The sequence below is a fragment of the Schistocerca nitens genome, chromosome 4, assembly GCF_023898315.1.
Source record: "Schistocerca nitens isolate TAMUIC-IGC-003100 chromosome 4, iqSchNite1.1, whole genome shotgun sequence".
NCBI lineage: Eukaryota > Metazoa > Arthropoda > Insecta > Orthoptera > Acrididae > Schistocerca > Schistocerca nitens.
In genome coordinates, this window is record NC_064617.1 from 550865839 (window position 1) to 550889286 (window position 23448).

The 23448-nt window shown below is 44.1% G+C and overlaps 1 protein-coding gene across 1 annotated transcript in view; it reads left to right on the forward strand.

Moving 5' to 3' along the window:
* LOC126251379 (juvenile hormone esterase-like) overlaps positions 1-23448 on the forward strand; it is an 89326-nt gene that overhangs the window by 49668 nt on the left and 16210 nt on the right. Inside the window, exons 5-7 of the mRNA XM_049951763.1 lie at positions 5727-5926; positions 11168-11318; positions 16514-16695. Of these exons, the coding sequence (XP_049807720.1) occupies positions 5727-5926; positions 11168-11318; positions 16514-16695 (533 nt within the window). The remainder of the gene's footprint in view (positions 1-5726; positions 5927-11167; positions 11319-16513; positions 16696-23448) is intronic.

The window sequence follows — 23448 nt, forward strand, 5'->3', positions numbered from 1 at the left end:
TGCGGGACCGTAGCCCAGCTTCATGGAGACGGTTGCGAATGGTCCTCGCCGATACCCCAGGAGCAACAGTGTCCCTAATTTGCTGGGAAGTGGCGGTGCGGTCCCCTACGGCACTGTGTAGGATCCTACGGTCTTGGCGTGCATCCGTGCGTCGCTGCGGTCCGGTCCCAGGTCGACGGGCACGTGCACCTTCCGCCGACCACTGGCGACAACATCGATGTACTGTGGAGACCTCACGCCCCACGTGTTGAGCAATTCGGCGGTACGTCCACCCGGCCTCCCGCATGCCCACTATACGCCCTCGCTCAAAGTCCGTCAACTGCACATACGGTTCACGTCCACGCTGTCGCGGCATGCTACCAGTGTTAAAGACTGCGATGGAGCTCCGTATGCCACGGCAAACTGGCTGACACTGACGGCGGCGGTGCACAAATGCTGCGCAGCTAGCGCCATTCGACGGCCAACACCGCGGTTCCTGGTGTGTCCGCTGTGCCGTGCGTGTGATCATTGCTTGTACAGCCCTCTCGCAGTGTCCGGAGCAAGTATGGTGGGTCTGACACACCGGTGTCAATGTGTTCTTTTTTCCATTTCCAGGAGTGTATCTTCCAGTGTTTATTACTTTTCCGTCTCTTTACCACTGCCACTGTCTTCTCCTCTCTCTGCATGAGTGCAAGAAACATTCGCATTGCGAAAGCGTTCGGAAAATTTTTAAAGGTGCTGAGGAAAGCAGAATGAGGCAGAATCTTTTAACTAACATAAGCATAATCGCCTCTTTTGTGATCCGTTAGCAGCATTTTCGTCTGGTTCCCTTCTTTTCCCTGCTATTGATGTCACTTGCATGAAAGGACATTTATAGGTCAGGAAAATTTTGTTATCTAGCTTATGTGACATTGAAGTAACACAAAACTATATAATTTTGCACCTCATCCCGGATTTTATGTGTATAAAAATTCTGCATGTGCTTCAATACTACAAAGACATGGGGGTTCCCAGAACGCTTATTCTAATGACGGCGACATTTTGTAGCATATTTCTCTCTGCTACGCCACTTCATAGATTCCTTTTCGCCTCACGCCGGGTTTTACGTATTTTACGTGTTCAAGGAGGGTACGTTGTATCTTAGAAACGGATAAAGATGGAAGAAATTTTCCAGGTAGTTCAAGATCGGAATCTTAGGTATATACAGTAAAATTTACAACCATTTACCATTCCTAGCAGCCTTGAATCTGCGGCTCGCTTTTGGTAGCCTAAAATACTGTTTTTTGGGTGTACCGTGAATATCAGGAACGCGGTTAAACATCAAATCTCCGACATCGCTGCGGCCGGAAAAACATCCTGCAAGAACGTGTCTAACGACGCCTGAGGAGAATGGTTTAGCGGGACAGAAGTGCAACCCTTCCACAAATTGCTAGATGTTTCAATGCTGGGCCATCAACAAATGTTAGCGTGGGAACCATTCAACGAAACATCATAGATATGTACTTTCAGAGCCGAAGGCCCACTCGTGTACCCTTGATGACGTCACAAAGCTTTATGCCTCGCCTGGGCCCGTCAACACCGACATTGAAGTGTTGATGACTGGAAACATGTTGCTTTGTCCGACGAGTCTCCCTTCAAATTGAATCAAGCGGATGGACGTGTACGAGTATGGAGACAACTATGTGAGTCCATGGACCCTGCATGTCAGCAGGGAACTGTTCAAGCTGGTGGAGGCTCTTTAATAGTGTGGGTAGTGTGCAGTTGGAATGATATGGGACACTTAATACGTGTAGATACGACTCCGACAGGTGACACATACGCAAGCATCATGTCTGATCACCTGCATCCATTCATGTCCATTGTGCACTCCGACGGTCTTGGGCAATTACAGCAGAACAATGCGGCACTCCACAAGTCCAGAATTGCTACAGAGTGGCTCCAGGACACCCTTCGAAGTTTAAACACTTCCGCTGTCCACCAAACTCCCCAGACATGAACATTATTGAGCATATCTGGGATGCCTTGCAACGTGCTGTTCAGAAGAGATCTCAAAGCCTCGAACTCTTATGGGTTTATGGATAGCCCTGCAAGATCCATAGTGTCAGTTCCCTCCAACTATACTTCAGACGTTATTCGAGTCCATGTCACGTCTTGTCGTGGTACTTCTGCGTGTTCACGAGGGTCCTACACGATATTAGGTAGGTGTACCAATTTTTCTGGCTCTACGTATCACAGATGCACGTGAGACCTTAGGAGTTGGATGTAAATAGACAAGTGGCTTAGCAAAAAACATACTTAACGAACGATACGAAAAAAGCACAATCAAAAAAACGCCTACAGTGAAGTGACAAGTTCGGTGAAGGGAAGCTTTACAAAACATGCAACGTCAACGTAGGAAAAAGTGAAAAAAAGAATCGGATTGACCTCCTTTAAGGTTATCTGTCGTACGTAAGTGAATACGGGAACAGTGCAGAATGAGAAACAGTTTAAGAAAGTGAACTGTAGTGCAGCGCACGAAATACTACAGAATGCCAAAAGCTGCCAAGTGCAGATGTGAAATGCCTTTCGACGCCAACAGCTGCTAGTAAGGAGGGAAGGAGCAGAATATCTAAAGAAACACCAATAACCACGGAAGATGCTTTATAAGTAAAAGCGAAATGCATCTAGTGTAATTCTTTTTAATTACATTGCAGTCAGATCAAGACCGATAACCTATAGTAACAGATGTTAACAGCTGCTGCGGAAGACGGCGACGCAAGCAGACGTATAACAGAGAATGGCTTACACTTTGTGTTAGCATGTACACAGTTCCAAAGTTATGTTGGACTTAGTGGTATTTAGGGGAGCATAGGTGATTAAAAGATGAAGTGGTTCTGAAAACTGGGAGAATGAGTTGTGCCTCATTTTATACGTAGTGCAGTGTTTAGTATATGTAAGTTAGGTATTTTAGGCTTGTTTTGTCTTATATATCTACAAGTCGGAAGATTGTGTGTTCATTTGTATGTAAGTTAGATATTTTATGGTTATTTTCGTTTCTGTATCTACACCCTGGAAGACCTTTCAAATGGGGGATGGGAATGATGGGAATTCCATGTTCCCAGCTTGCTGTCTGTCAGGGTGCAGGTGAGAAGAGTCTCGGTAGTGTTCCACCTCTTCCCCAAGAGCGAAGTTGTGGTGATTTGAGTGCTTCCAGTGGAAGCTGGAGTAATTTTCATGGGACAGGAAGATGTGATATTCACAAGGCATCAGGGCAGTCTGCAGTTCACCCTGAATGCTTATAAAATGTACAGTGAGTTGAGACGATTAGAGGATATTTTTGTTTAATGATGGCAAGAGATATAAGGGAAAGATATACTGAAAGAAATGAGAAGCGAGTGAAGTAAGATGAATCTGTCCATGAATAATTGTGAAGGCACATGCAGTAGATGGTGGAAGTGGTACCGCACATGGTGCGTCAATGAGAAAGAGGTTGGTTAGACACAGGTGGAAGAAGACTGAAAACGGTTTTGGATCTGTGGATGTCGGTGAAATCGAGGAATTAAATGTCACAATAGAGAGAGGTAATATTGTGTTGAAGGGGAATAAGTTTACCATGGAATGGCACATCACACAGTTAACCAGTCTGGAGCAAGGGCTACTGGATAAAACACACACACACATACTTGCATCCACACATATACACACTCACTCACACACACACACACACACACACACACACACACACACACACACAGATATTGTGAAGTGGGAGCTGAAAGTTATATTGGCCTGGGTGGATACACTAGATATGTGCAGAATGGCGATAGAAAGATAGATGCAGTCCTTAACAAATAACTTATGGGATGCACACGTGGTGGTGACAAAGTTGCAGGATGCAGTTTTACATGTTGTGCCTGGGCAGCTGAGTCCACCTTTGTTAACGCTGGATCAGTTGCTGATAGACCTGTGGAAAGTACAAAAGGAGTTGCAGATAAAGTTATCATCGAACCAAACAACTCAAACCTATCACTGTGTTACAACATAGCAACTGCTGAGATTAAAACGGATCTAGTACGATTGTACGGATTAGTCCGATTTCTAGTTAACAATGAGTGAGCACAGTTATAGTGGGAAACCTTTGGAAAGTTAGTCCTAGTTAAAACAAAGGAGGTATTGCTGATCTCAGATGACAGTAATAGTCAAGTATTATTGTCAGTAACTGACCTCATACACTGTCAAAGTGCTGGGTTATAATCTATTCAACTTTGGCGATGCATACAGGCATCATAAAGTGGGAGATGCAGTTATAATTAGAGAGGACAGGTCACATTTGCCCACATGACATCCTGTAGCCGCGATCCTGCTTTTAGCAAGGGGGTCCAAATCGGATTTATTCTGTGAACGAAATATATTTGGTATGTCCCTAGCCAAGGGGTGTATCAGAGAGTATTGAGATACATACTTTGCAAATAACAGCTGTCTGTTTATTAACATGAAAAGAAAACTAAGTAGAGCTACTAAGGACGATGTCCTCACAGCTTGATAACAACCGAAATGTCGATCCTTGACGATTTCTAGCAGGTGCTCATTAAGACGAACTCCATCAACGTCGAAGTGGCGAGGAGTAGAGAAGATAAGTAACGACACAGTCTCACTACGCTGGGAGTTCTTGGGACTTGGCTGATGAGCAGCTAGGTACCATGAGGACACATTCCCATGAGATGGTGGCACATAAGCAGTCACGACGCAGATTCAGCAAAGCGACGTCCTCTGTTGTGGCTGGCGGAACTTCAGCATCGTACGGGCCTCACGGCGAGAGTGAGACGTCGCCTTGATGGCAGTAGCTGTGGCAGGCAGTCGGTCTGTAATGTAGACTCATAGTGGCTAATGATTGGTCGGGGCCCAGCGCATAACTGGCTGTCAATGTGCGAAGCGGCGTATTAAGTACATGTCTGTGGAAGACTAAATCCACAGTGTCACGTGGACATGTCACCACGCTGTAGCGAAGAGATGCCTACGAGTACAGCGCTGTATAGTGTAACCTGTACATTGCTCTGAGGTGAGGTATGATCGTACGTAGCCTGCAAACTTATGCACTGGTCTGGTGGCCGAATGTCCAGGAGCGTAATCCTGCATACATTGCAATAGCAATAAACTACAATGAGCTCCGATGTCGTCATATAAGAACTTTTCAATCGTTACAGTCAACTGAACGCTCGTGTCTTTCAGCGCCTTCAACATTTGCTCACATCTCGGGAAACAGGTACAATAGTGATTCTAAAATTTGGTTCTCTGAGAATCCCGTGGTAATGTCTTATACGATTTGAGTACGACGTTTTCTGGGTGATCAGGAAGTTATTAAAAATTAATGTTTACAGAGCACTGCTATCATTATTATCTTTGGTACATCGTATGAAAAAAATTAATAAGGTATGAAACAAGAACGATCGGTTATCGCTCAAACTCGGCGTGAGCATGTGTCTGAAAGGGAGAATTACCTTAAGCCCATATTGTAGTAAGTCTTTCGTATCAACTGCTAAGGGAGAAAGCTACAGGCTGTCAGCCAGCTGATCACAGTTCTTTGGTGCTGTATTGAGTAAACTGTCTCAGATGTACACAAAATAAAACAAATTTTACTGTATCCTTTATCCTGAATTTCAAATGTTAGATATGGACACTGTAGCTGCAAGAAAAAGTTGTAGCTGTCTCGTGAATCTCGTGTTTAGACATTTTATGTTTCCTGTTGACATACATCCTAATTTGTACAGGACTCTTCTCAAGGGTCATCATCCAGAGCGGCAACTTCATTGGACACCCAAACCCCTTGGAGTACGCTCGCTGGAACGCTTTCCGACTGGGCTCCATCCTTGGTTTAGAAACAAATAACTCACAGGAGCTGGTTGAATTCCTCCGTTCTCGCGACACGGCGGATCTTGTCGTGGACAACTCAGTCATCCTGACAGATGAGGTATGTTTCTTGTTGCCAGCAGCGATAAACACACTCACACACATACACACACTCACACGCACACACACACACACACACACACACACACACACATACACACATACCACCTTCGCCAGATGCAGTGAACGCTGAAAGTCTCCTACAAAATGCTAACTAGGTACCACAACAGATTCACTCTTGTTTCAGTTGGTTTCCGGTTCAAAAATGGTTCAAATGGCTCTGAGTACTATGGGACTTAACATCTGTGGCCATCAGTCTCCTAGAACTTAGAACTACTTAAACCTAACTAACCTAAGGACATCACACACATCCATGCCCGAGGCAGTATTCAAACCTGCGACCGTAGCGGTCGCGCGGTTCCAGACTGTAGCGCCTAGAACCGCTCGGCCACCTCGGCCGGCTTGGTTTCCGGCATACACGTATGCTGTCACAGCAGATGCTAAAGTGTCCCGCGATTCCTCAAGTGATTTTCTTTGAAAGGGGAATTTGTTCTCCAATGTACAGCCGTTGGGCGGATTGTTGTTGTCCAATAGTGAACTGGCATATATTTTCGTGACCTGTCTATCCACTGTTAAAACCTGCAGTCATCGACAGCGAAACTTTTCATCACATTGTTCCTGTTGATAACTCTTCACAGGAGCATGTGAAGTCCTCATACCTCCACAACTGGTACCTGAGACAGAGTATGTCTCATGAAGTGCCCACGTAACATTTTGGTGGCATCAAATGTACTGGTATCGCGCGTCTTGCCCAATCTACACTCGTTTCTGACACAGGCAAAATATGTTGTTTTAAACAGGCTGGCCTTTCATTCGGGAATGGAGTCTACAGTCTCCATCCCTCAATCCTTACTTAGGTTTCCATTGGCTTCTTTAAATTACTTCAGACGTATGTGAAGATATTACCTAACAAAAGGCCATTTCGACATGCCGCATCTTTACCAGACTAAAAGGTAAGTAAGAATGAATTACTTTTTCATTTTCATTTAAAATAAACACATCAAGAAAAGTTTTGTATCACCCCGGTTCCCAGAACTCCTGAAGAAAGGCGTTGACTGTGGATATTGTATCACAGACACAGTCCCAAAGACGTAAACAACCATGCATGAATAGCGCTTATTAGACGGAGTGAGTCCGCCAGCCGATCAGTTCCAATCATTCCACCAGGGAGGAGGTAAACGGCTCGTGTTGTCTGTAGTTGCCATGCCTAGACGGTCAATAGCGCGGTTTGATAACGTCTGCATGATTACTTCGCACCAGGAGGGCTCTCAACAAGGAAAGTGTCCAGGTGTTTCGCAGTGAACCAAAGCGATGTTGTTCGGACATGTAGGAGATACAGAGAGAGACAGGAACTGTCAATGACATGCCTCTCTCAGGCTGCCCAAGGGCTGCTACTGCAGTGGATGACAGCTGCCTACGGATTATGACTTAAAGGAACCCTGACAGCAACGCCACCATGTTGAATAACACTTTTCGTGCAGCCACAGTACGTCGTGCTACGACCCAAACTGTGCGCAACAGGCAGCATAATGCGCGGCTTCACTCCCGACGTCCATGGCGAGGTCCAACTTTGCAACCACGACCCCGTGCAGCGCGGTACAGATGTATCCAACAACATGCCGAATGGACAGCTCAGGATTGGCATCACCTTCTCTACACCGATGAGTGTCGCATATTCCTTCAACCAGACAATCGTCGGGGACGTGATTGAAGGCCACCCGGTCAGGCTGAACGCCTTAGACGCACTGTCCAGCGATTGCTGCAAGGTGGAGGTTCTGTTTTGGGGTGTCATTATGTGGGGCCGACCTACGCCGCCGTTTGTCATGGACGGTGCCGTAACGGCTGTACGATGCGTGAACGCCATCCTCCGACCTATAGTGCAACCATATCGGCAGCATATTGGCAAGGCATTGGTCATCATGGACAACAAATCGCGCTTCCATTGTTGCGCATCTTGTGAATGACTTCCTTCAGGATAACGACATCTCTCTACTAGAGTGGCCAGAATGTTCTCCCTATCGAAAATACCTGGGATAGATTGAAAACGGCTGTTTATGGACAACGTGATCCATTAACTGCTCTGAGGGATCTACGCCGAATCGTCGTTGAAGAGTGGGACAATCTGATGAAATTGTGGATAGTATGCCACGACGAATACAGGCATGCATCAATGCCAGAGGACGTGCTACTGGGCATTAGAGGTACCGGTGTGTACAGCAATCTGGACCACCAGCTCTGAAGGTCTCGCTGTATGCTGGTACAACATGCAATATGCGGTTTTCATGAGCAATAAAAAGGGCGGAAATGATGTTGATCTACAGTCCGATTTTCTGTACAAGTTCTGGAACTCTCGGAACTGAGGTGATGCAAAACCGCTTTTTTGATGTGTCGTGTCGAGCATGCTTATAAGACTGATTCACTGATGAACTGAATAAAATTATTACTACTACTGCTTCTACTAATATTTCTATTGATGCAGCTGCTGCTATTATATCTGGGCCCATAAGAAATAAAGGCTCCACAAAGAACTTTTAACGTCACATTAGTAGCCTTACCCATTATACATGCCGGCCAGAGTGGCCGAGCGGTTCTAGGCGCTACAGTCTGGAACCGCGCGACAGCTACGGTCGCAGGTTTGAATACTGCCTCGGGCATGGATGTGTGTTTTATCCTTGGGTTAGTTAGGTTTAAGTAGTTCTAAGTTCTATGGGACTGATGACCTCCGCTGTTAAGTCCCATACTGCTCAGAGCCATTTGAACCCATTATACATCTTGACATCGACTCTGTCCAGGGCCCACGGAAAATGAATGTCTCTTATCTTTGGCATATGTTATTGAGAGATTTCATGTATTTAAGTGCGCAATAATGAAGAATTATTACACTGGTGTGAAATAGTAACCCTATCCCTATTGGGGATGGTCGCAGGAACACGTAATACCTGAGTGTAACGTAGTTTGACGGACGCCAGAGGACATATACGAGGGCGGTTCAGAAAGTAACCTCCGACTGGTCACAGTGCGGGTTGTGGGGGGAGTAGCGACGCCATCTGTGCGTTCACGCACTCAACAGGTCAGTCGGTATCAAGCCGTGGTCGATTGAACGTCGTACCTGCGCTAGTTTAGTTTTTGTGGCAGTTTGAAATGTGTGCTGCAATAGAAAACCCCGCCAAATGTGAAGTGCGTGCTGTCACAAGGTTTTTTACAGCCAAAGGATATTCTGCAGCAGCTATTCATCGTGAGCTTTGTGCCGTGTATGGACCAAGAGTTATGAGTGAAGGAGTTGTCCGTGAATGGGTACGTTTATTTAAAAGTGGACGAGAAAACGTTCATGATGTAGAGAGGAGTGGTAGACCATCATTGGTGACTGACGAACTCGTTCAGACAGTTGATGCAAAAGTTCGTGGAAATCGACGTTTCTCAATGTCGGAGTTGTCTACTGGTTTTCCACAGATTTCTAAGACTCTCTTGTACGAGATAGTGACAGCAAGATTGGGTTACCGTAAGTTCTGTGAACGATGGGTACCCAAAATTCTTACCGACCACCACAAAACTCAAAGAATGGCCTCTGCATTAGACTTTCTGTCACGTTATGAGGACGAAGGAGAACCATTGTTAAACAGAATCGTGACCGGTGACGAAACCTGGATTAAGTACGTGAACCCTGAGACAAAAGAACAATCAAAGATGTGGGCACATTCAAATTCGCCTACCAAACCAAGAAAAGCCTCGCAAGATTTTTCTGCCAGAAAACTGATGGCAACGGTGTTTTGGGATGCCAAAGGGGTGTTGTTGGTTGAATTCATGGAACGTGGTACGACCATTAATCAAAACGTGTACTGTGAAACTATAAAAAAGTTACGACGGGCTATACAGAACAAACGCCGTGGTATGCTGACTTCCGGTATCGTTTTTTTGCACGATAACGCCCGTCCTCACTCTGCTCGCAGAACAACGGCCCTTCTTGAGTCCTTCAAGTGGGACGTTATCAACCATCCACCTTACAGCCCAGACCTGGCGCCAAGTGATTATCACCTCTTCATGCATTTGAAGAAATGGCTCGGGTCACAGCGGTTTGATGACGACGAAGAGCTCAAAGATGCGGTCACAGGCTGGCTCCAGGCACAAGCGGGTGATTTTTATGCAGAAGGAATTTCAAAGCTTGTGAAGAGATACGATAAGTGCCTCAATCGCTATGGAGACTATGTAGAAAAATAGTGCAAAGATGTAGTTGTAAGATGTATATATTAAAATATTTTTATTTAACTTGGTGTATTTTTTTAAATCAACCGGAGGTTACTTTCTGAACGGCCCTCGTATATCCTTGGTCCCCTACAGCAAGGTCTGATATTATCCCACTCACGTGACACAGAACCATTGCATCCGCCATGATGACAGTGGCACTCTGTGTGAAGACTGCAGCTAACTGCTCATCTCGGAAGGTAGTTTTAACTTAAGTGAGATCAGCAGCAGTACACTTATTGGAACTGTATCTCCCCAACAATGCTGGTACTCTTACTAAATGAATGTACTACATTTTCTGATATTTAAGATGTTTCTGGTGTCCACTAGGATGTACATACAACTGAGAAAAGTTTTTGAAATGCCATATCAAAACTTATGTAGAAGACATTCTCAAGTTGCTTCAGGACCTTATGTTCAAATATGTGTGGATTTGTTAGGGGATGAACTACCGAGGTCATTGGTCCTTAGACTTACACACTGTTTAAACTAACATATGTTAAGAAAATACACACATCCATGTCCGATGGAGGACTCGAACCTCCGGCGGGAGAGGCCGCGCAGTCCGTGACATGGAACCTCAAACCAGGCGGCCACTCCGCACGGCAGGACCTTACCTTTGTTGACAGAAGGTCCTTTATGTCACATAGCAAGGCATGTATTAGTACTGTACAGTCTTATCAATCTTATACCATCATGAAATCCTTGTCAATGAGTAACTAACCATCTACACATTCCTAGAGTGAATAACTCATTTATATGGAAATCATACGAGGTAAAACGAAGATGAGACCTTCAGACCGAAAAAAAAACGAGGTGAGGCTGTTCTTTGTATGTGCACTTGGGCTGTCACCCCAGAAAGTTAACCTACCAAATGTGTGTTCCTTTTTCGTATACATGTTTCAGACAGCAAATTTTATCCCATTAAATAAGACACATAATATCTAATCAATAAAGGATACTTTTAAAGTGAAATTAAAGAATACTTGCTGTTTGATCCCAGCTGAAGGTCTTATACATCTATGAAGTGTGGTCACCACACGTCGAACCAGATCACGACGGTGCCTTCCTCACGGAGTCATCAATTCAGACGCTCATCGACGGCCGTTTCCACAGAGTACCCATCATGACAGGAGTCACTTCCGGAGAGCTGGGTGAGTACTTTGGTGTTACAATTTCAGTGTTAATTATTACCACGTGAATCAATTCCATAGATTATCACTCCTCGCTTAGTCAACATTGCATTGCAGGTTGAAGAATGACTGATTTTCCATGTCGCTGATCTGAGGCTGTATATGCTATTGCAGATACGTTGCATTGTAGGTTGAAGAATAACTGATTTTCCATGTCGCTGATCTGAGGCTGTATATTATATTGCAGATACATTTGTGCTATTACAAGAGTTAAGTTTCGCACATACAACGTCTGCAAGAAAAAAAATTACACCGATCGCGTTGCCAAGGAACTATCGGCCACCTTGTATTAATGAGCTACTGCTTTTATGCCTTTGCGCTGGCAGAGAGTTCATCAAAATCAATCAAGTGTCAACAGATGAGCAGCTTACTGCAGACATGTCCTTGGACCGTGTCGTAAAATGTGTATGGAATGTCACTCGCAGTGACTTTGTGCGATTACTCAATACAGCATGTTACAAAATATGTCAGTTTTCACAAATCTGTATCTTCTACATTCTACATAAATTTAGAGGGTATTTGGGGCGAATTTTAACTTACCCATCGAAACAAAAGTGTCTCTTGGCACCAGTTGTAATTTGCCAATTAATGTGATTCCCAGTAGTTGTCCGTCTGGTGCAGCTAGCTCTTACATAAGCCAGTGTGCGAAGAGTCGAGATGGCGATAAAGCAGGAACAAAAACTTTACATATATGTCGGCAGCGTAGCCTCAATGAAGGCTTAGTGATAAGGGGAAAACATATCTCAAATTGCACCATAGAACTCCAGGTGTACCGTCTTTCACTTTGTTTAATTTGTTGTGTTGGGTTGTGAATTATTCTGTTCATGTGCCTCCAATTGCAACAACTTTAGATGAGTTACAATACCGTATAGTAGCAAAAGTAAATGCAATAACTCCAGACCTGCTCACGAGATTCACTGTGGACTGAATGCTTGTGATACACCCGCTGGAATGTATATTAAACATTTATGAAAGATGAGTGAAAGATTTCATTTTAAACGTAATTGTGAAGGGTTCCTCAATGTTTTGTGTTTAAAACTTTTCCTCATAGTTTCGCCTGTTATATGTTTGACGTATATACTGAACACACCTCCTGCTCCTCCAGCTCCACCTCGTCTCTATGTCCATCTCATCCTCTCACTCTCTGTCTTCATTCTCCTTCCCCACTCTCTGCCCATTTCCTCCACCACACACCCTGACCTTATCTGCCTCCCCCCGCCTTTGGATGATATCCTATCCCTTCTCTCTTACTGTCCCTACATCCCCCTGTTCCTTATCCACATTCTTACCACCCCTCTACACCTACACCTGCCTCAAGCGGCTCCTCCCTCCTGCCATCGTTGACAGAACCGACTGCGGACCTTTGGTGCAAAGCCGGGTGCAGGGTCTGAATCAGAGGCTCAGACGGTTTTGCGACCGTGTTGGCTGCAGATTCCTTGACTTGCGCCATAGGGTGGTGGGGTTTCGGGTTCCGCTGAATAGGTCAGGAGTTCACTACACTCAGCTAGCGGCTACACGGGTAGCGCAGACTGTGTGGCGTGGACTGGGCGGTTTTTTAGGTTAGAATGCCTCGGGAAAGTACGGGGTGGGCTGCAATCTCAAAGGGTGCATGGCAAATACAGGACGTGCTAGGATCAAGGAAACAGTCGGAATTGTAGTTGTAAATTGTTGTAGTTGTGTTGGGAAAGTCCCTGAGCTTCAAGCGCTAATAGAAAGCACAGAGGCTGAAATCGTTATAGGTACAGAAAGCTGGCTAAAGCCTGAAATAAGTTCTGCAGAGATTTTTACGAAGTCACAGACGGTGTTCAGGAAAGATAGATTAGGCAGAACTGGTGGTGCAGTGGTTTATCTTGTACTGAAGTCGAAGTAGATACTCCGTGTGAATTCGTATGGGCGGACGTTATACTTAACAGCCGAACTAAGTTAATAATTGGCTCCTTCTACCGACTCCCAGACTCCGATGATATAGTTGCTGAACGGTTCAGAGAAAATTTGAGTCTCGTAACAAATAAATACCCCACTCATACGGTTATAGTTGGTGGGGACTTCAAACTTCCCTCGATATGTTGGCCAAAATACTTGTTCAAAACCGGTGGTAGGCAGAAAACATCTTCCGAGATTGTCCTAAATGCTTTCTCCTAAAATTATTTCGAGCAGTTAGTCCACGAACCCACGCGAATTGTAAATGGTTGCGAAAACACACTTGACCTCTTAGCTACAAACAATCCAGAGCTAATAGGGAGCATCATGACTGATACAGGGATTAGTGATCACAAGGTCGTTGTAGCTAGGCTCAATACCGTTTCTTCCAAATCCACCAGAAACAAACGCAAAATAATCTTATGTAAAAAAGCGGATAAAGTGTCACTAGAAGCCTTCCTAAGAGACAATTTCCATTCCTTCCGAACTGACCATGCAAATGTAGACGAGATGTGGCTCAAAGATATAGTAGCAACAGCAATTGAGAGATTCGTACCTCATAAATTGGTAAGAGATGGGACTGATCCCCCGTGGTACACAAAACAGGTCCGAACGCTGTTGCAGAGGCAACGGAAAAGGCATGCGAAGTTCAGAAGAACGAGAAATCCTGAAGATTGGCTAAAATTTACAGACGCGCGAAATTTGGCACGGACTTCAATGCGAGATGCCTTTAATAGGTTCCACATCGAAACATTGTCTCGAAATTTGGTAGAAAATCCGAAGAAATTCTGGTCGTATGTAAAGTACACAAGCGGCAAGACGCAGCCAATGCCTTCGCTGCGCAGTGCCGATGGTACTGTTACCGACAACTGTGCCGCTAAAGCGGAGTTATTGAACGCAGTTTTCCGAAATTCCTTCACCAGGGAAAACGAATGGAATATTCCAGAATTTGAAACACGAACAGCTGCTAGCATGAGTTTCTTAGAAATAGATACCTTAAGGGTTGCGAAGCAACTTAAATCGCTTGATGCGGGCAAGTCTTCAGGTCCAGATTGTATACCGATTAGGTTCCTTTCAGATTACGCTGATACAATAGCTCCCTACTTAGCAATCATATACAACCGCTCGCTCACCGATAGATCTGTACCTACAGATTGGAAAATTGCGCAGGTCGCACCAGTGTTTAAGAAGGGTAGTAGGAGTAATCCATCGAACTACAGACCTATATCATTGACGTCGGTTTGCAGTAGGGTTTTGGAGCATATACTGTATTCAAACATGATGAAACACCTCGAAGGGAACGATCTATTGATAGGTAATCAGCATGGTTTCAGAAAACATCGTTCTTGTGCAACGCAGCTAGCTCTTTATTCGCACGAAATAATGGCCACTATCGACAGGGGATCTCAAGTTGATTCCGCATTTCTAGATTTCCGGAAAGCTTTTGACACCGTTCCTCACAAGCGACTTCTAATCAAGCTGCGGGTCTATAGGGTATCGTCTCAGTTGTGCGACTGGATTCGTGATTTCCTGTCACAATTGTCGTAGTTCGTAGTAATGGACGGCAAATCGTCGAGTAAAAGTGAAGTGATACCAGGTGTTCGCCAGGCAAGCGTCCTGGGACCTCTGCTGTTCCTGATCTATATAAATGACCTGGGTGACAATCTGAGCAGTTCTCTTAGGTTGTTCGCAGATGATGCTGTAATTTACCGTCTAGTAAGGTCATCCGAAGACCAGTAGAAAAGATTGCTGTATGGTGTGGCAGGTGGCAGTTGACGCTAAATAACGAAAAGTGTGAGGTGATCCACATGAGTTCCAAAAGAAATCCGTTGGAATTCGATTACTCGATAAATAGTACAATTCTCAAGGCTGTCAATTCAACTAAGTACCTGGGCGATAAAATTATGAACAACTTCAGTTGTAAAGACCACATAGATAATGTTGTGGGGAAGGCGAAGGTTGCGTTTCATTGGCAGGACACTTAGAAGATGCAACAAGTCCACTAAAGAGACAGCTTACACTACATTCGTTTGTCCTCCGTTAGAATATTGCTGCGCGGTGTGGGATCCTTACCAGGTGGGATTGACGGAGGACATCGAAAGGGTGCAAAAAAGGGCAGTTCGTTTTGTATTATCACGTAATAGGGGAGATAGTGTGGCAGATATGATACGCGAGTTGGGATGGAAGTCATTAAAGCAAAGATGTTTTTCATCGCGGCGAAATCTATTTACGGAATTTCAGTCACCAACTTTCTCTTCAGAATGCGAAAATATTTTGTTGAGCCCAAACTACATAGGTAGGAATGATTATCAAAATAAAATAAGAGAAATCAGAGCTCGAACAGAAAGGTTTAGGTGTTAGATTTTCCCGCGCGCTGTTCGGGAGTGGAATGGTAGAGAGATAGTATGATTATGGTTCGATGAACCCTCTGCCAAGCACTTAAATGTGAATTGCAGAGTAGTCATGTAGATGTAGATGTATCCACTTCCTCCTCCACCTTACTCTACTCATCCCCATATTTGTCCCGTCCCTAGCCAAGCTCAATAGCATATGTAGCTCCTAAAGCACACTTCAATAAAATGTGATGATACTACTCCAATACAAGAGACCTGTCATGAAGGGCAGCCTACATATTGGGCCTCATAAAACCGTCTCTTGCACTGTCATGTAGGCTGCCATGTAGTGCAGGATGATTGGGCAGGCTGATACTGTTCCCACACAACACATTGTCATGCATTGACCCCACAGTGCTGATATGTCTGAGATCTGTGACTTTTTTGCCAGATCTGATTGATATTGACCCAGGGTTTTGGGATGAGATGCCAGACACGCACACGTACACTCACATAGACACACACTCTGCTGTATGTATATTAAATTTGTATGTAAATGGTTTACCTTTGTAAAACTTGATAATTCTTTTGAAAATAAAAATGCTGTAGTACCATGCCTAAGATCAAATTCATCCAAAATTTGTATTTTCATTCATGTACAGGCAATAGTCCTGTGGTACTGTATAAATCTCTGAAATAGAACTATTTGTTTGCTACCACTGAATGAATTGATATTTATTAAACTTGTCACACTAAAAGAACTCTGCAGAAACCAGTCTCATACCACGTGATGACACTGCCCCTTGGAAATTTAATAACTCGTATTACCTTTTTAGTAGATCTAGTAGAGTCATATCGCACCGATAGTCTAAAGGGCATCACTTAACTATTGTTATCTGGCAGGTTACAAAATGGTGAACGACACAGAGAAAGTGGAGATACTCAACAACCAATTTGTCAAGTCGGTGGCACCCTGTTTGCACCTTGCTACTGCGCAGCAGCAGCAGGAGGCAGCTCTCAAAATGAGGGAGTTCTACTTCGGTAATGGCACTGTCTCTGTGGACAATCCTGACCCTGTTGTGGACGTAAGTATACCATAAGCTTTTTCTCAGTCTATAGGCAAGTCTGCCAACCGGAGTGCTAGTTTATTGAGAAAGGTCACCTTCCCTTCTTGGTGTATGGTCTATTACGGTTCCTTCTAGTAGTACCAATCCACATTTATTTGATATTGCGGAAGGTTTTATTTCTAGTATTCACTAGATATCGGTAATATCATGCATTGATGAAAATGTTATAACATGTAACAGTTTTAGAAATGTATAATTACAATTAATTTTGTGGTTGATCTTATGCTCCACCTCAAATTTCTTCCATATTTTAACAATATGAAATATACTACATTGATTTCTTTTACGAGCTGCCACCGAAATTCACGTTGGAGACAGAAAACCTATATATATATTCTTCTGCATATCTTTTAAATTTTCAGATTGCGTTTTCTTAAGATACAAGCGAACATTTTGATGTTGTATAAGAAAAAGCCTTTAGATCGATAAGTTGTCAAGTGAATGGTCATTGTGATTCACATCCATCCTAAACAGGAGTCTTAATTGTCCAGCTTGTGTATTTACCTTTAGTCTCCTCTATCTACTGTCGTACTCTAATCCTTACAAGACATCCTCCAACAACATTTCTGTAACACTAAAGGAGACCATGCAACTATCTTTAAAACATACCCAACCTTGTACTAACCTACAAGTCCTCCTCACTTCTTTCAGCATTTGTGTATTGCCCGGTTGTTTCTTGAACAGATACACACCATCATGACTACTGACTAAAGTCTCAGTACAAACAGCTAAAGACGTGTCACGCCTGTCTTTGCTGTTTGTGTTGGCTTTTACGTCCCTACACAAATAGCCATCTATGTACAGTTTCTAGTCTATAGTTGTTAATTTGTAAAATTTATTAGTATATTTGTAACTGTCTTAAGTAGGAAGGAAATAATATTTTTGGTTAAGTAAAGTGAGAGTTATAACTTGTTAGGAACGAATGTTCAGAGCTAAGCAGTATGTAATAATGTACTATGTAAGTTAAATTACAATACTATAGATAGTTTAAAACGCAATGGTAGCTACAGCCTACGTAATTAGATAATAAAAAGATGTAAAGTACTGACAGAAATTCTACCAACATACTTATCACTGAGAACCTATAAAAATCAGTCATAGTTAACCACATTAACTCAGTTAAATCAACAGGTAAATTCAGATTTGCGAGTTTCTCCTTTCTCAATTAACAGTGATTCATCTTACTGCCTATACCTACTAGATATATTAATTTTTTTAATTCTTCTGCACACAGGAAGAGAATGAATTCCATATGTACCTTTTAGTGTCTTCACAGACGTTTGAAAACAACATTTTAGGTTCGTTTAACTAGCTACCAGAGAACTACTTCCATGCGCCAGAGAAAACGCGTTAATGCAGATGCGCAGCTACAATGGTGTATGATCCCTGTGCCTGGTGTCTGCGCTGCTGAAACGCTTCTCGTATCATTTCTAGTTGTAACCCTTGGTATATCGGTGCTTGGTCATTAGTGGCACTAGTTGTCAACAACCATTCCGTCATTCTAAATAATGTGATTTTGGTAGTTTTCGTATCACAATTTTCCCGCTAAGGAAATTGAGATGCTTAGTTACGCGAATGCTTCAAATATTGTTGGATTTCTTTTTTTCTCACAAATGCGACGGTAGTGTATAACGGCGTTATCTTCAGTTTATCTCTGTTTACAGTCCCGAAACAAGTTACTTTTTTAATCTTTTAGATCATGAATCCTATACTTGCACTTATGCAATAGTCATAAAATACTTCCAAAAGGCACATAGAACAAGCACACTGATCTAGCATAGCGGAAAATAATTGCATGTGTTTTATTTTGTCAACTTTTATATTAGAATTTCTTAAAGTAGAGGGCTATTTTTATAAAGTCAAGTCTTTTGTTGTAAGAGCATAGTGATTAATTCTGTGTCTTTACTTCCAACAAACTTAGATGATCTTAGTACGCAACCTTTGATAAGATGTAAAATTGGTGAATTGGAAGAAGACGTCTTCTACTTACATTTCTTAGCCCTGTGCTGTTAACTGCTGTTTTATGCATGAGAATAATGCCTGAGCTTGGTGAAGAAGGTAACCAGAACACATATTGTGCTTTTAAATCAGAGACAACGTATATTAATTCACTATATATCTCCTGGGCAAAGAAATTTGATTTGTTTTGATGCAACTTAAAACATCAAAATTACGTAAGATAAACACCGGTCAGGTGGAGACTAAGTCGTTCCCCATTAGAGCTCAAATAGCTATTTTCATTCGAGGAACCTGCAGATAGACAGCTTGAGAAAAATTTTTCTGGGCAGATTCTGATTTCCTCTTTTGTCTTGCTTCTCGCTGCTTAAATAACTGACAGCCACTCTGCAATTAACCAAAACTGGAGAAGGCACTGATGAAATGCGAATTCAATTGTTTAGACGAACCTTTTAACACCACTAGACGCCGAATCAGTATTGCGTCTACTATTTCGTGTGTTATGGGAACATTCATTTTCTCTGCGTTGTTGTTTCCTAACAAGGCAAAGACTGATTTGGAATCTGATAGAATAATCATTCCTTGGTAATGTATTTAATAGAAAGAAGAGCTACTAGGATTGTGATTAGTTACGCTGTCATGACTGTGTTGCCTTTTACTAGTGTAAATTTTACGCTATTTTGCTTTGTATTGTCACAGTATGTTCTGTTGCGTATCTTCATGTCAAGTCCAATCCATATCTCTCTGGGTAATATCAAAACTCATATACATACCGTTTCTTTTCTGGACCGTATCGCAACTTCAGACTTCACTCTACTTGGGCTTCACAAACATCAAATTAATTTCTTTGGTAATAACGGAAGGAACATCTAATGTTAGCATGCTTATGGTAGAGAGTAGATACAAATATCTGGAAACTCAACATATAAACATATCAAATGGGAATAAAATTTTATACCTAAACGACAATAAACTGTAGTTGTAGACCACCCAAAAGTCTAATTGTTTTTCTTTGAGTCATCAGTCCTCTGATTGTTTTGATGCAGCCCACACCAATTCCACTCCTGTGCCAACCTCTAAGCACTTGCAACTTACGTCCTCAGTTATTTGCTGGAGCTATTACAATCTCCGTCTTCTTCTACAGTTTCTGTCCTCTACAGCTGACTCTGGCACCATGGATGTCATTCCCTGATGTCGTAACAGATGTCCTATCATTCTGTCGCTTCTCCTGGTCAGTGTTTTCCACAGATTCCCCTCCTCTCTGATTATGCGCCGAACCTCCTCATTCCTAACTTTATCATTTCACTGCCATACAATACTGTGCTCCAAACGTACCTTCTCAAAAATTTCTTCCTCGAATTAAGGTATGTGTTTGATGCTACCAAACTTCTTTTGCTCAGGAATGCCCTTTTTTCCAGTGCTAGTCTGCTTTCGATGTCCCCCTTGACCCGTCCGTGATTAGTTACTTTCCTGCCTAGGTAGCAGAATTCCTTACCTTCATCTTCTTCGTGACCATCAATCCTGGTGGTAAGATTCTGGATGTTCTCATTTCTGCTATTTCTCATCAGTTGCGTGTTTCTTGGATTTGCTCCAAATCTATATTCTGTACTCATTAGACTGTTCATTACCTTCAGCAGATCATGTAATTCTTCTCTCCTTTCAGTCAAGATAGCAATGCCATCAGCAAATCGTATCATTGATATCCTTTCACCTTGAATTTTGATTCCACTCCTGAACATTTATTTCCGTCATTGCTTCTTCGATGTACAGATTGAGCAGTAGAGGCAAAAGACTGCATCCCTGCCTGCTATGCTGTGCGCTGCTGCTATTGATAAACGAAATATTCCAAAATGTACGAACATTATAATCAAAAGAAATTTCGAGAACCTTGCAGGAACGACAAATAAGAGTACTAACAAACAAGCAATTGGTGATTGTCATATTTGAACTGGCGAACCGCCACGTTCCAGATAGCGATGCTCTTTTATCTTCTTGATGCGAGTTAGTATATACACTCCTGGAAATTGAAATAAGAACACCGTGAATTCATTGTCCCAGGAAGGGGAAACTTTATTGACACATTCCTGGGGTCAGATACATCACATGATCACACTGACAGAACCACAGGCACATAGACACAGGCAACAGAGCATGCACAATGTCGGCACTAGTACAGTGTATATCCACCTTTCGCAGCAATGCAGGCTGCTATTCTCCCATGGAGACGATCGTAGAGATGCTGGATGTAGTCCTGTGGAACGGCTTGCCATGCCATTTCCACCTGGCGCCTCAGTTGGACCAGCGTTCGTGCTGGACGTGCAGACCGCGTGAGACGACGCTTCATCCAGTCCCAAACATGCTCAATGGGGGACAGATCCGGAGATCTTGCTGGCCAGGGTAGTTGACTTACACCTTCTAGAGCACGTTGGGTGGCACGGGATATATGCGGACGTGCATTGTCCTGTTGGAACAGCAAGTTCCCTTGCCGGTCTAGGAATGGTAGAACGATGGGTTCGATGACGGTTTGGATGTACCGTGCACTATTCAGTGTCCCCTCGACGATCACCAGTGGTGTACGGCCAGTGTAGGAGATCGCTCCCCACACCATGATGCCGGGTGTTGGCCCTGTGTGCCTCGGTCGTATGCAGTCCTGATTGTGGCGCTCACCTGCACGGCGCCAAACACGCATACGACCATCATTGGCACCAAGGCAGAAGCGACTCTCATCGCTGAAGACGACACGTCTCCAATCGTCCTTCCATTCACGCCTGTCGCGACACCACTGGAGGCGGGCTGCACGATGTTGGGGCGTGAGTGGAAGACGGCCTAACGGTGTGCGGGACCGTAGCCCAGCTTCATGGAGACGGTTGCGAATGGTCCTCGCCGATACCCCAGGAGCAACAGTGTCCCTAATTTGCTGGGAAGTGGCGGTGCGGTCTCCTACGGCACTGCGTAGGATCCTAAGGTCTTGGCGTGCATCCGTGCGTCACTGCAGTCCGGTCCCAGGTCGACGGGCACGTGCACCTTCCGCCGACCACTGGCGACAACATCGATGTACTGTGGAGACCTCACGCCCCACGTGTTGAGCAATTCGGCGGTACGTCCACCCGGCCTCCCGCATGCCCACTATACGCCCTCGCTCAAAGTCCGTCAACTGCACATACGGTTCACGTCCACGCTGTCGCGGCATGCTACCAGTGTTAAAGACTGCGATGGAGCTCCGTATGCCACGGCAAACTGGCTGACACTGACGGCGGCGGTGCACAAATGCTGCGCAGCTAGCGCCATTCGACGGCCAACACCGCGGTTCCTGGTGTGTCCGCTGTGCCGTGCGTGTGATCATTGCTTGTACAGCCCTCTCGCAGTGTCCGGAGCAAGTATGGTGGGTCTGACACACCGGTGTCAATGTCTTCTTTTTTCCATTTCCAGGAGTGTAATATCCGACAAGCGGTATGCATTCGAAACAGCCTAGAGTAGTGCTTTAGTATATTTTCCTATAATCCCACTTCCGAGCAGGCGCGAAATTCCATACCAAGTCTCTTGGTATATTTCGGTTCTTGGCGTTACAGCGCTCTCTGTTGCTCCCGTTCCTCCAGGGTCTGTATGAGAGCCGGCTGCCTTGCTTCTTTGGTCCTGCTCATGAGATATTTCATGTAGTCATCCTGAGTGTCGTTCGGTTAAAATGGGAGCAGTGTATCCATTGTCGTTTTTGGCTCACGATCACAGAGGAGAAAGAACGTTGTGAAGCCTATAGTGTCTTGCTTTGTTGTGTAATACGCGAATTGAATGCCACAGTGGGCAGTATTGTATCCCAATCTGCTTGTTCGGCATCAACACACATCGAAAGCTGTGCTGCCAACATCTTATTAAAGAGTTCAGTGAGACCATTCATCGGCGGATGGTAGTCACTTTTCATCCTGGGGATGACGTCGCAACTTCTAATTATCTCTGATACTAGTCTCCACTGGAAAACTTTTCCACTCTCAGAACATCATCGCACGGGATACACCTTGCTTCAAAATGATGTCTACTACAAGAAACCTTGTAATTTCCGTACAGTGGCACAGCTTTTATGGTGGGTACGCAGATATGTTAATATGGGCAGACTAATAGCCGTCTAATCTCGATCGTCGGCTTCGAGAACATCCGCCAAAAACTCTATTCCATTCTAATGGAATGGGGCAGCAGCAGCCGAAATTGCTACCAGATTCCCCAGAGAAAAATTTGGCATATGTTTCCACCCCTGTCATTCACTGTAGCGACACACAAAGCGTCTTAACTCATAGATGGAGACTTGGCCAGTGATACCCGAGTCTGTATCCCCCTTGAGTCTTCATGAATCCGAGATTACAAGATGTTGGAGCATTGTCGAAAAACTTCTGTACAGCCATCCGCAGGAGAGCTGGGATGATGAGCAGCCCCTTCCCGCCCATCTGATTTCTTACACAATGTTTCGTTCTTTAACTGGAATTCCTCTTTGACCTGTTGTTCATTCTTCAAGGCTTGTATGGTTTTCAGCAATGCTGGAGCTTCCCTCCGTTCCAAAGCAATTCTGTTTAATGTAGTGATGACTCAGATTTCGTATACGTTGCTGTGTTCCACTAGATTATTCCTTTATAGAAAGTCGGCGTTCTTAGCGTACGTTGTTGTACAGCATTGTGACGTAGTGTTCCTGAAGCCCATCTTGCCAGACGACCCGGTGGTTCCCCCAGGCTACTCAGCTAACCTAGAGAACTGTACACCGTCACAGTGGTC